Below are 13,032 nucleotides of genomic sequence, written 5' to 3'. Positions count from 1 at the left end.
AGCCACACAGCTGAGGTCCAACTGACAAACCAGAACACACACACGTACCTGGAGTCACACAGCTGAGGTCCAACTGACAAACAAAGAACACACACACGTACCTGGAGCCACACAGCTGAGGTCCAACTGACAAACAAAGAACACACACACGTACCTGGAGTCACACAGCTGAGGTCCAACTGACAAACAAAGAACACACACACGTACCTGGAGTCACACAGCTGAGGACCAACTGACAAAGAAAGAACACACACACGTACCTGGAGCCACACAGCTGAGGCCACACTGGCCGTCACACAGACACTGGCGCTTGTTGCCACAGTCCTTGTCCTGTGTACAGGGTTTTGGACACGTCCTTCTCCGCTCGTTACCCAGCAGCCTCTCTGGACACGCATCAGATGCCTGGACTAGGAGAGAGACAGAAGTGGAGAGATGTGGCCCTCTAGCACAGTTGGTAGGGCATGGTGATTGCAACATAAGCGTGGTGGGTTTGATATCCGGGACCACCCAAATGAGAAAACGGTTTTTATGTCTGCATGACTGTAGGTCACTTTGGATAAAAGGGTCTACTAAATGGCATATTTTATTATATTATGTCAGGGGTCTTCAACCTTTTCTTGCCCAGGGACCCCCTCCCAGGTAAACCGGCCACCCAGGGACCCCCTCCCAGGCAAACCGGCCACCCAGGGACCCCCTCCCAGGCAAACCGGCCACACAGGACCCCCTCCCAGGGATACCGGCCACACAGGACCCCCTCCCAGGCAAACCGACCACCCAGGGAACCCCTCCTAGGCAAACCGGCCACCCAGGGACCCCCTCCCAGGCAAACCGGCCACACAGGACCCCCTCCCAGGCAAACCGGCCACACAGGACCCCCTCCCAGGGATACCGGCCACACAGGACCTCCTCCCAGGCAAACCGGCCACACAGGACCTCCTCCCAGGCAAACCGGCCACACAGGACCTCCTCCCAGGCAAACCGGCCACACAGGACCTCCTCCCAGGCAAACCGGCCACACAGGACCCACTCCCAGGCAAACCGGCCACACAGGACCTCCTCCCAGGCAAACCGGCCACACAGGACCTCCTCCCAGGCAAACCGTCCACCCAGGGACCCCCATCATAGCCCCCCAAATAAATTGCATGTCTTGTCTTATCATCGGGTGAATGACAATGGCAAGGAGAATAATCAGTATTTTAAAATGAATAGATCTGATAGATTGTTTTTCATTATGTTGACCTCCCCACATTGTAATTGGATGAGGAAGTGTAAACTCTATCATAGCCTATTAGCTAGAAAGGTCACTCCAAACACATTTTCACTAATAGCTGCTGTTTAGCTGGTTAAACTAAGTTTAGCCCTGTGTTGGGAGTAATGTATGTCCAAGACAAGTCAAGAAAGCTTACTTTCTTAATTGGCTCCAATAAGTGTAATTTTCTCAATATTAGGAGTTGAGAAATAAAGTTGGCATCATTAGATAGAAGATATTCTCCTATTTTCTACTGTTGATATGTAATAAAAAATTCCTTTATTCTGTTGTTGCTAGCAATATTCATATAAACACTGAGAGACCATATACTGTATACACTACCAGTCAAAAGTTTGGACACCTACTTATTCCAGGGTTTTTCTTTATTTTTACTATTTTGTACATTGTAGAATAATAGTGAAGATATCAAAACTATGAAATAACACATATGGAATCATGGAGTAACATGTTTTTTTTTTTAAACAAATTTGCCTTGATGACAGCTTCACACACTCTTGGCATTCTCTCAACCAGCTTCATAAGGTAGTCACCTGGAATGCATTTCAATTAACAGGTGTGCCTGTCGTGGACAATCGGTTCAAATATAACGCTGACAAGAACTTGTAAAATCAAACATGCTTTTTAATACAATTGTATAGCAATCTGGAATGTCCCGCGGAACACACACCTCTCAGAAGTCCAGCCCTTCTCTTTATACCCACATAGTATTATGTCCACCCCTTATGAAGTCATTCACCACCATCTGCTTTCAATTCGTTTATAATGGTGGCCGGACCCTCTATCCCAGTGTGTCAGTGTGTCCAATTGCCTTAGGCACCCATTTGTCTGGTATGTATGTTATTTTACTGTTCAGCTGTCTTATGCCTTTATATGTTATCCATGTGTCTAATTTTACTCCTACAATCCCACCTCTGGGGCTAATTAGCCACATAAATTATACAAATATGACTTTGGGATAGTAAATGAGAATACCTATGATAAACAAGAAAATAAACAAACAAAGTAAAACATATAAACCAACTGGACCAAACATCTCCAATTTGTTAATGTGAAATAGGAGTAAAAGATCCAATCAGAAACATTAAAGAAAACCTAACTAGACCAAACATTTCAACAATATCCTCCCTTGCAGACACCTACCAACCTTTGTTAAATGATTAAAGACATGGTCCATAGACACTTGTAACCGGAATACCTTCTGTTACCTAACATGTGTTTGTAAAATGATCCTATTTTTAGAAGGCAAAACTAACTTAAAGGAAAAGAAAATATATATGTTCATCGATATATATCTAAAAATTCAAAGAAACATACAAAGAACACAAAGTATCAGGCCAAATAAAAATGCTAAAACCCCATTATCTAGGAGCACAGTCCTCATCCTTACAAATAAGACAATCTCCTCTTTAACACTTGGCACAGAAAAAAGGTTCCGGGGGATGGTTATGACCATCCTCATGAATTTTTGTACACCACTTGCAATTGTGACGCAAATGACACTTTTTGTGGACATGTATAAGTAAACATACATCTGAACTGGGTAATTGAACATAAACATGGAAACCATCCTTACGAAAATCGTGACACGCATGACCCCCCCCCCCCCCCAATCACTTCATAGAGACAGTTAGGGTTACCAAAGGGGCAGTCAAGAGGTCCTCCAACCGCATTGCAAGGCTTTCCATACTTATTGGTATAATTGCCTGGGCTTCCCGGTACAGGATCAATCACCACAGGAGGGTCATCTCTCCTTACAGACATCTGTTTAACTGTTGTCTGAACCACAATTGACTTTACCAGGGGTATAACACAACAAAATACAATACCCAGAGCCAATAACCCTCCTCCCAACATGATGGCCATCCTAACAAACATGGCTCCCGACTTTCCTAACGCTAGGTCCAACCAATCCCATACATGAGAGTCTAAACCAGCATTAGCCTTTACTTCTGCTCGTAATCCTTTGAGTTTGGCCATAGCAATATTGGGAATAAAGGTGCAACAACCATCCCCAAACATGACACAAACTCCACCCTTCTCCGCTAAGAGCCAATTGAGAGCCTGTCTATTTTGCCAAGTCATTTTACTGGTAGCCTGTACCTGTTACCCCAACGCCGTTAGAGCCGAGTCAGTATAGTTAATGAATCTCTGTTGGTTATAGTATATATAATTAATCCACTCTAAGTTCTTATTTGGTGTTATCCACAAGAATATAGATTCAAATCCTGATTTAACCTCATCTCTGGCCTTGAAATCCCGAGGTACACCTCTAAGCAGTCCAATTGCATTAAGGTATACCTCAAGATCCTACTCATAATCCCTTTTAACTCTAGGTTTAACATAGTCATCATGGGGTGATTTAATAATAGTAACTTATTTAATTGCTCTAAGGCACAAAGACCAATCCATCCATCAGACAATACATTCAACAGTTAGTTTCTGGATGTGTGGAAAGAACAATCAGCAATACCTCTGTCTTGATTTTTCAACATAGTAAGAGATGGCGCAACCTGAGTTATGTGACCACACAACCCTTTTCTATTCATAATCAACCCTTTATCATTACTTTTACGAACTCCCACATTCTCTAACACCCAAATAATATCACTTCTACAGTGGTGTTTCCTACATCAATTCCTTCGGTGTGGTGTCTGTAAAAACATTCATATTTTCCTTTAACCACGGTACCTCTGTCTAATTGAGGTACATTTAATTCAGTTCTAATGTTATAGGCAGCACAATCATTGTCTCCCAGCATGGTCTCATTCAACATAGTTTTACCCCTAGTGCTTACCCAGAGCAATCCTACATTTTATATCACACAAGGGAATAGAATACTTTCAATTGGTACAATAGTCATTTTTCCAACTTACACAGTTTTTAAATGATGCTGGTTCAGAGACTATTAAAAGATCAGACAAAGGTGATTTTCTTCACAAAATACAATTGTCCATTCTGTGAGAGTTTATCAGAGTTTATCAGAAAGTTCCAAATGTCAGTAAAAAACTCTCCTGACTGATGTCTCAGGTTGCTTTGTGGGTACGGTGGTCTGCTTGGTAAGGGCAGTCGATGTCATCTAGTGGTAGCTACTGTGGTCGTCACAGCAGCCGCCACCCTTGTTGTTGTCACAGGTTCTTCCTGTTCAGGTGCAGGGGTGGGATCAATCTTAATGACCGTGGTGCTACTCCCTTCAGTCACTGTTGTTCTTGTTATTTCAACTATTAATTCTTCACCTTCAACTGGTTCAATCTGATTCATGATGAGCACCCTCTCGTCTTTCTCTTTGATTAATGTCAGGTCACATCCTTTCGGGTCCCAAACGACTTGTCCCTTTGTTTGGTGATGTGTCCATCCACAGAGGGCCATCTCCGGTAAGGGTTTGATCCTTATGATTGAGATAGACTTCAGTTCTCCTGCTTCTGTTATAAATTGAGGTGGAACAGAGATTCTAACCTTGTCAGTCTTTTTGGATTGTTCGGCTGGTTCCTCTCTTCTCTTCCTGCTTCCACCATACGTCTTGATTGTGCATGAGTCTGTTGTTTCTATACTAGCATTCACTATTACTTCTGTTATGTCAATGTCATTATTCTTTTGTTGTTCTAACTTCAATTGTCTGTAAAGGAGACCATTCAAGAGTTGAAAAGTCAATTGTGGGGAAATCCCCATTTTCTTCAGCTTGCGGGACTTTTCCTTCTCTTTCTTCACCTGAGGCTCCCTCCTCAGGCCGGACTTAGCTTCCATCTGGAAGGGTTTTAATTTTAGGGAAGAAATGTTCTCATTCTGTTCCTTGTGAGGCCTCTCCTCCTCTTCTGGGTGCATTAGTCGGTGCACTTGTCACATTTTGGCTTTCACTTGATTTGCTGTTTTCTTGGCTCCTCCCTGGTGAATCAGCATCCTCTGTGTCCTCATCTCTATATGGTTGTGTCCTTCTCTCTGTTGGGACTCAGGTGCAGTGGTTCAGATGGTACCACGTCTGGCTTCCTTTCACTTGGACGGCCGTTCTTGTTGCTTTGGCCACCTCATAGGGTCCTTCTCTCCTCGGTTGATCCCACTTCCTTCGGAACACTCGAACGTGGACTAGATCTCCTGGTATCACTGGGAGAGGTCCTTCTGGTCCCCTTGGATCATCAGACGCAGAACCTCTAGTCCTGGTTCAGGTTTCTGCCTACTTTCTGTGAGGCATTCATACTTAGAGACTTATGGCCTCTATTCTATGATTGCACCATACATCCTCTTACTTCCATCACTCATCACACAACAAACTGACATTCCAGCTGAAGCTGGCGAACCCTTCTCCTTCTGTTTTCCTAAACATAAGACTTGGAAAACAACAGACAAAACATAACAGACAAAACATAACAGCATTGACAATGTTATGTGTTATGCATAAATATATTCATGCAAACTGAAATCTCTCTTTACCTGACTCTATGCCTCCAGGATACTTTTCTGCTGGACTCCACAAAAATAAAAGCCCTAAAAAGCTTCCTCATGCTTCCACCCAGTCTTCCCCTTTTGGCCCCAGGTTCTGAGAGGTGTTCCCAAATCATGTCATTTTTTTACTTAGTTTCCCATCTGCTCCATTTTAACTGATAATCATGTGCATAACCTTAATCAACATTATCTCTTCTTGACGTAATTCAACACTATATATGCTTTCACATCAATTCCTTTAACATGTTTGTTTAAAGTATAATATCCTATCATCTATTCTTTTTCACATGATGCATTAAAAAATGAAACAAGTAGCCCCCAAACTCAAGCCAGTATGTCTATAGTAGCCCCCAAACTCCACCCTGTATGTCTATAGTGGAATCTAGTCTCTCTCTCTCTCTCTCTGATTCCACGTCCTCTGTCATGGTGTTTTCAAGCTCACCCCTTATTCAGCTGGACCTCACTTCTCGTGAGACTTATGTACCCACCAAAGAGAGACATGAAGAACTTTACCACTGCAGTGTTGTAAGAAGTATACCACCAGCCTGGTGTATCTTGATGTACACTCAGTCTCCAGAATGCAGCCCAAGCCCTTCCATTTATGGCTGTTTTTTTTCTTCCTGAGGACATACACACTAACACATGGGTTATTTCCTGACAACAGACTTTCTTCTTATAGCAAGATCACTAAATCTTAATTTTTAATAACAGCCCTATGTAACCATTCTGCCTCAAATACCTGGCCTCCTGCCACAGAAATATTCATAATGATAGTCAAATGATTGTCCCTACAGCAACTGCTGTAAAATAACATATAATCATTCAAGCGTCTTCCAGTTGGATTAATATCCAATCCTAACAAAACTAAGTCATAAGTTTCTTAAACTTTTGCTCTAATGTTCAAAATGCCACCACTTATTCTTTTTACCATATCTTTAGATATGTGAATTGTTCTATTTACTTTAGAATTGTCCCTATATTTTACACAGCCATTTGTTTGATACATACTTAAAACATTCTTAAATCAATTTATATATCATTTATATCAGTATCAGTCCCTCCTCAGGAACATATACACAACCTTATGTTCCTCAAAACAAAAATAAATTGACCAAACGAGAAAAAGAGAAAAAGAAATATAATAATTGCACATTTGCAATATTACCACTATTTGTAATGTAATTAAACCTGGGGAGAATGTCCATCTGTTTCATTCTATGCCCATGTTATTATTGGTCTCTTTCTTCTTCATTCTTGGGTATCATCGCACAACAGACTACCTTTTTATTCAATTAAACATTACATTTTATCATTACAATTCCTAATGACATTATAAAACAAAAGAAACAAAAAATCTTATCTAATATTCTGTAAGTTTTGTCTACCTCCTTGTCTCAGGATTGGTTTCCAGAGCTTCCCTAAGCCTATTAACGTTAACTTCTTGGAACTATAGGGGGTGCTGTTCCGCATTAGCATATTTGTGTCTCCAAATTAAACTGCCTCGTGCTAAATTCTTGATCGTACAATATGCATATTATTGTTATTATTGGATAGAAAACACCTTCTAGTTTCTATAGAAGTTGAAATTTTGTCTCTGAGTGGTACAGAACAATTTCTACAGCACTTTTCATGACAGGGTTCAGATTTCAAATTTTTTTACCTCTGATCTGGGGTCTGTTTTTAAGGCGACAGTGAATGCTATGAAGAAACCGACACTGCCTACGTCTTCCTCTGGGTGTCTGTACGTCATCACGCTTTCAATGGAATCGATGGGATATTCACAGCCAGTATAAAAGACCAAAATGTATAGAGACCGCCCTTTCTCGTCGTGCGCCTGAAGCGTGAAGGGCATCGGACCTGCCTCGTTCCAAATCGTTTTCTAACCAGCAATATTTCTCCGGTCATGTTTTTACTCGTTTTAGGTGTTAAAAACATCATAATGTAGTTAATTTGAACCGTTTTATAGCAATTTATATCCGTTTAGTGCGATTTTGAGGAATTTATTTGTTGTGCACTCTGAAACTTTGGACACGTTTTGGGGTGTCGGTCGTTGGTGGTGGACATTTCGAAGGACAGAGGACATCTATCGACCAAAAGACGTTTATAACATAGAAAGGATACATTGCCCAAGAATCTGATGGAAGAACAGCTCAAAGTAAGCAATATTTAATATGATAAATCGTGTTTCTGTCGAAATATTTTAAACGCATATTTCGCCATTTTGTTTGGTATAGCTTCACTTGGCGAACCCTGTATTGAAAAGTAAGGATAATTTTAAAAATGTAAATCAGCGGTTGCATTAAGAACTAATTTGTCTTTCGATTCCTGTAAACCCTGTATTTTTTAGTCAAGTATATGATTAGCTATTAATTAAACTAGATCACTCTGAAAGATGGCGACCGACATTTTCAGGCTTGTTTTGCTACTATTTTCATTGTGTAACCACGGTTTTGTATGGCTAAATATGCACCTTTTCGAACAAACTGTATATGTATATTGTAAAATGATGTTACAGGAGTGTCATCGGAAGAATTCTGAGAAGGTTAGTGAAAAAATTAATATCTTTTGGCGATGTTGACTTTTATCGCTCACTTTGGCTAGAATCAATGCTGGGCTGCTATGTGCTATGTGCAATGCTAATATAACGATTTATTGTGTTTTCGCTGTAAGACACTTAGAAAATCTGAAATATTGTCTGTATTCACAGGATCTGTGTCTTTCGATTAGTGTATGCTGTGTATTTTTACGAAATGTTTGATGATTAGTAGTTAGGTAAACACGTTGCTCATTGTAATTATTCTAGTCCATTTGTGACGGTGGGTGCAATTGTAACCTATGGCAGCTACCTGAAATATGCACATTTTTCTAACAAAACCTATCCCATACCATAAATATGTTATCAGACTGTCATCTGATGAGTTTTTTTCTTGGTTAGGGGCTATAAATATCTTAGTTTAGCCGAATTGGTGATAGCTACTGGTGTTGGTGGACAAATAAAAGATGGTGGATTATGCTAATGTGTTTTTAGCTAATAGATTTACATCTTTACATATTGTGTCTTCCCTGTAAAACATTTTAAAAATCTGAAATGGTGGCTTTATTCACAAGATCTGTATCTTTCATCTGGTGTCTTGGACTTGTGATTTAATGATATTTAGATGCTACTATCTACTTGTGAAGCTATGCTAGCTATGCTAAACAGTGTGTGGGGGGTGGGGGGTGCTCCCGGATCCGGGTTTCTGAGGCAGTAGAGGTTAAACAGTTCTATATCCAAATAACTAAACAGTTCTTTTTTTTTAAATACTTTTTCCAATCCAATATTCAGGATAACAGTCCTTAGTGTTTCCTTTAATTCAAATTTGACCTTATCTATTCAATACACATGTAATAAATACCATTTTAAATAACACAAGCATATTGCTATTACGTTGTTATAACTAACTTCGTTCTAAACAGGGTTTCTCACATACTCATAAGCAGAAACTGAGACCCACACACACCCAGAGACAGATGGCTGACACAGACCTTTCATAAACACTGATAAGGCAGGAAAGGCCTTGATCAAGAGTGCTTGGGTCTGCATTTCACGAGATAATGAGACACACACATAACCAAGGACAGAGGGCTGACATAAACCTTTCATAAACACTGATTAAATAGGAACATCTGCGCACACACCTAATCTCCTGTTTTAGCTGAACATTTGGTAACAAAGAACTTTTGCTGCAAGACTCAGAAGGATGACGCACAGCTCATCAGGACCAATCTGAGAAGACAACAACCTGATCAGGACCAACCAGAAAACCAGATCTACCAGACTCAACCTACTTTCTGTGCTGTATAAAATGTCTATGTATTTCTGTTATCTGGGCTCTGTCTGCAGGTTCCTTACGAGCTGAATGAACGAGTCCATGCATGCTTGTATCAGATATCTTTACCTCTGAATAAAACTGCTTTTTATTATACAAATATCCACCCTGTCCAGAGTCTCTACTTCATCTCAGTTCTCCAGTAAACTTGTGACATCAAAACACATCATCCCTTTAATAATTAACATTTATACTAAACACTTTAAATACCAGTATTATCTATTGTACAATATCCCTTTAGTCTCAGTTTTTCTCTCATGAGTGGCCTGATAATAAAAGGTCAGTACCCCAATTCCTTTAAGTCATTATTCACCCAACAAATATATTTCAGCATGTCTATTTTTAAATACAGTTCACAGGTCATCAGACACAGTTGTCCCTCACCATTCAGTCGGTCAGGGTGGGTTTGAGCTCCACACCCACTTGTGGTGATATTCTCTCCCATGCCTTAAAGCATTCTGTCGTCACCTTTTATGATAACTCCCTTATTCTACTGGTGATCTCTCAGATGAATTACAGATGATGTATTTATCAACAAAACCCTCACAGAAACCCACACTCCAATAAACCCTTTGGAGTAACTTTCATCACTTTTTATATGCAGAATGAACAAAGCACATTTGTGTATTTACCCAAAGACCATAACCCCAAGGAACTGATAATTTTACCTATGAACTCATGATATATCAAAATTAAAATTAAAATTCAACCTATTTGAATAAGTAATTCAATTTAAGGGTACAACTCTTCATAATTTTCCCAGGGACATAATAGATTTTAAAAGTAATTATACATTTTGAATAGAGTCTGGTGTCTTTTAATCATTTTATAATGAAATCCCACCTGCTCCAACAATTTCTAGTAAAAGGTGATCAGTCTTTCACAGGAAATTCTTAGGATTCAGGGCATTTTGACACCATTAATATGTTTCCACTCCCCTTTCTTTAGGAACAACTTAAATACATTTTTCAAAACACATTTCCATCCTTCTGCATACCCAATTTGAAACTGAATTGGAAATAAACCCTTTTTTTTCTGGAAAAGAAAGTATACATATCGTTAATATTCACAATGTTACCTTTTAATCAGCAAATAGTTTTTATTCCATAAACGTCTTAACAGTTTTCAGAGAATGACGGTATAGAATGCCTAACAATTAAAATTCCATCTGTACTCTACTAGATGTCAAGTCAAACGTGATCTAATACTTCTTCTTGATCACATATAAACTGTAATCTCTATGAAACACTCATTGTTCGCTCAGAGACTACACACCGCCCAGTAAAAAATTCCATTCTCACTAACCTCAAACCGATTAGTTGTTTGTTATTTTGACAAGGATATAAACTCTTGTATAGCGGCATTTTCTGCTACCGCACTAAGTTCTAGTGTCACATTACACTAATTTTCCCCATACCTGCTATACCCATATTCAAAACAGAGAGCTATTTTCTTATTCGTTCTTAGATATTGTCAATAGTTCTGCTAATCACACGCACGTCTGCGAGGACTAGAGGAACCACATTTGTACCTCATCGCAATGTATTTTCTGATGATAGAATGTTGACATCAGAACGCCTGCAAATCGAGCTTCACATTTTGGTCCCATGCGACTGTGCCTCCCTTATTCCCATTATCCTGTTTATCAGGTAATAGCGTCCTCCATTATCCAGTTTTTTCATATTCAATCCAAATTCGGTAGAACTAATGTGCGCTTCTTTCAGCGACTCCATGTTTTTTTTTAATCCCTCTATGCTAGAGAGAAACAATAATTTTTGTTTTCATGCCACTATTTATTTATTTATTTTTCCGAAATACTCGACTTCTGTTATACACGTTTTATTTACTATTTTTCCGAGGTAGAGCTAATCCCCTTCCAATTAATAATTCATTTATCACATCACTTAATTTCTCTTAACAAAGCCTACTCCATATAGTACAGACATTATTTCTGAATACTTCAGATGACTTAATGTCTTATTCTAGGACAGTACTTCAAATATCACTGTGTTTTTCCTTTACAGATATCATTATTTATTCATTTTATCCGTTTGGTTTATTCTATTATTATAGGTCTAATCAATTTTATGATTACATTTACATTACATTTAAGTCATTTAGCAGACGCTCTTATCCAGAGCGACTTACAAATTGGAAAGTTCATACATATTCATCCTGGTCTCCCCGTGGGAATTGAACCCTCAACCCAGGCTTGCAAGCACCATGCTCTACCAACTGAGCCACACAGGTCCACTGCCCGCTCCGTTAAGATCTCTATCTGACGTCTTACTTTTACCTTTATTTATTTATTTTGTCTATACTTTCTTACCTCTTCTCTATATTTTTATTGTTTGATCCTATGGTCAATTTACTAGTGAGTCAAGCCTCCCCTGTTCTCCTGTTTTATCCTTGATTACAACTTATTTTACTTCGATGTTTCTTAATTCCGTTCCCTCTGTCTAACAGTAGTTTAGTGGCACCCTTCCTCAACTTTCTACTCTGTCACAGGAAGGCTGTGCGCTTCCTCTTCTGGACGCTCTGCTTAAACACACACAACCTGTCTTTCCTTATTCCTAATGTTCTATCTTTACACAGATCCACTCATTCTCTTACAGTATTTTCATACATTCGTTTATTTTTCCATTAGTTCATTCAATCCCTTTGTTTTACCTAAATACAACTTACAGTCTGTCTTTATTGACGTAATCCATTTCTTCAACATAAGCCTAAACTGATAGGATTTCTACGATATGACGAGACTACTGTCTAATCGGATCAGCTTGTCTTCATCTTCTATTCAAACCCCCAATACTAATCTTTTCTTATATTTTAGAGTAGTATTGTGGCGTGACCTACTGAATTACAAAACCCCGTTAGCTAGACAGAGCGTTTTTTATTCGCAGGATTTCTTTTGCATTTGAACGCCGCACAATTGGGCCAACGTCCTAAATATTTCACCCGTACAGTCCCCCTTTCGGGGCGGTAACCATGAATATTTATTTAACTACTGATTTATGTTTTAACCGTATAAGCTGCTTTTGCAGTTGAACGCCGCACAATCGGGCAAACGTTTTTCCTGCAACCTAAATATTTCACCCGTGCAGTCCTCCTTTCAGAGAGGTAACCATGAAATATTTATTTACTAAATATCCACCCACAGACTATTCTGCCGTGAATATCCCACCCAAGCAGACCTCTTCAAAAATGTTCCTTTTTTAAAGAGCGGTATCGTGGCTTCCTAACTACTTATTTATGCAGTTCTCTATTATTTTTAGAGACGTTATTCATAAGTAACCTGTCCAAGCATTCCTTCTACTAATTTTATTGAAGAGGTATCACAGGATTTTCTACCTACATTATCTGTCCCTATTTATAGCCAGCCATCTCAGCCAGATGCACAAACAACCGCATCATTTAAGCTACACATTCGAACGGTCTGATCAGAACGAGCGCATGCAT

At 39.5% G+C, this 13,032-nt stretch overlaps 1 protein-coding gene across 1 annotated transcript in view; it reads right to left on the bottom strand.

The window, feature by feature from the left end:
- Positions 1-13,032, bottom strand: part of LOC129841847 (sushi, von Willebrand factor type A, EGF and pentraxin domain-containing protein 1-like) — a 42,854-nt gene that overhangs the window by 13,105 nt on the left and 16,717 nt on the right. Inside the window, 4 exon segments of the mRNA XM_055910165.1 lie at positions 1-21; positions 102-179; positions 261-407; positions 738-1,086. The exon segment at positions 1-21 is cut by the window's left edge and continues 56 nt beyond it. Of these exon segments, the coding sequence (XP_055766140.1) occupies positions 1-21; positions 102-179; positions 261-407; positions 738-1,086 (595 nt within the window).

This window comes from Salvelinus fontinalis, unplaced genomic scaffold (assembly GCF_029448725.1).
Source record: "Salvelinus fontinalis isolate EN_2023a unplaced genomic scaffold, ASM2944872v1 scaffold_0002, whole genome shotgun sequence".
Taxonomy (NCBI): Eukaryota; Metazoa; Chordata; class Actinopteri; order Salmoniformes; family Salmonidae; genus Salvelinus; species Salvelinus fontinalis.
Note: the sequence above shows the minus strand (reverse complement) of the source record. Positions and strands in the feature narration are given on the sequence as shown.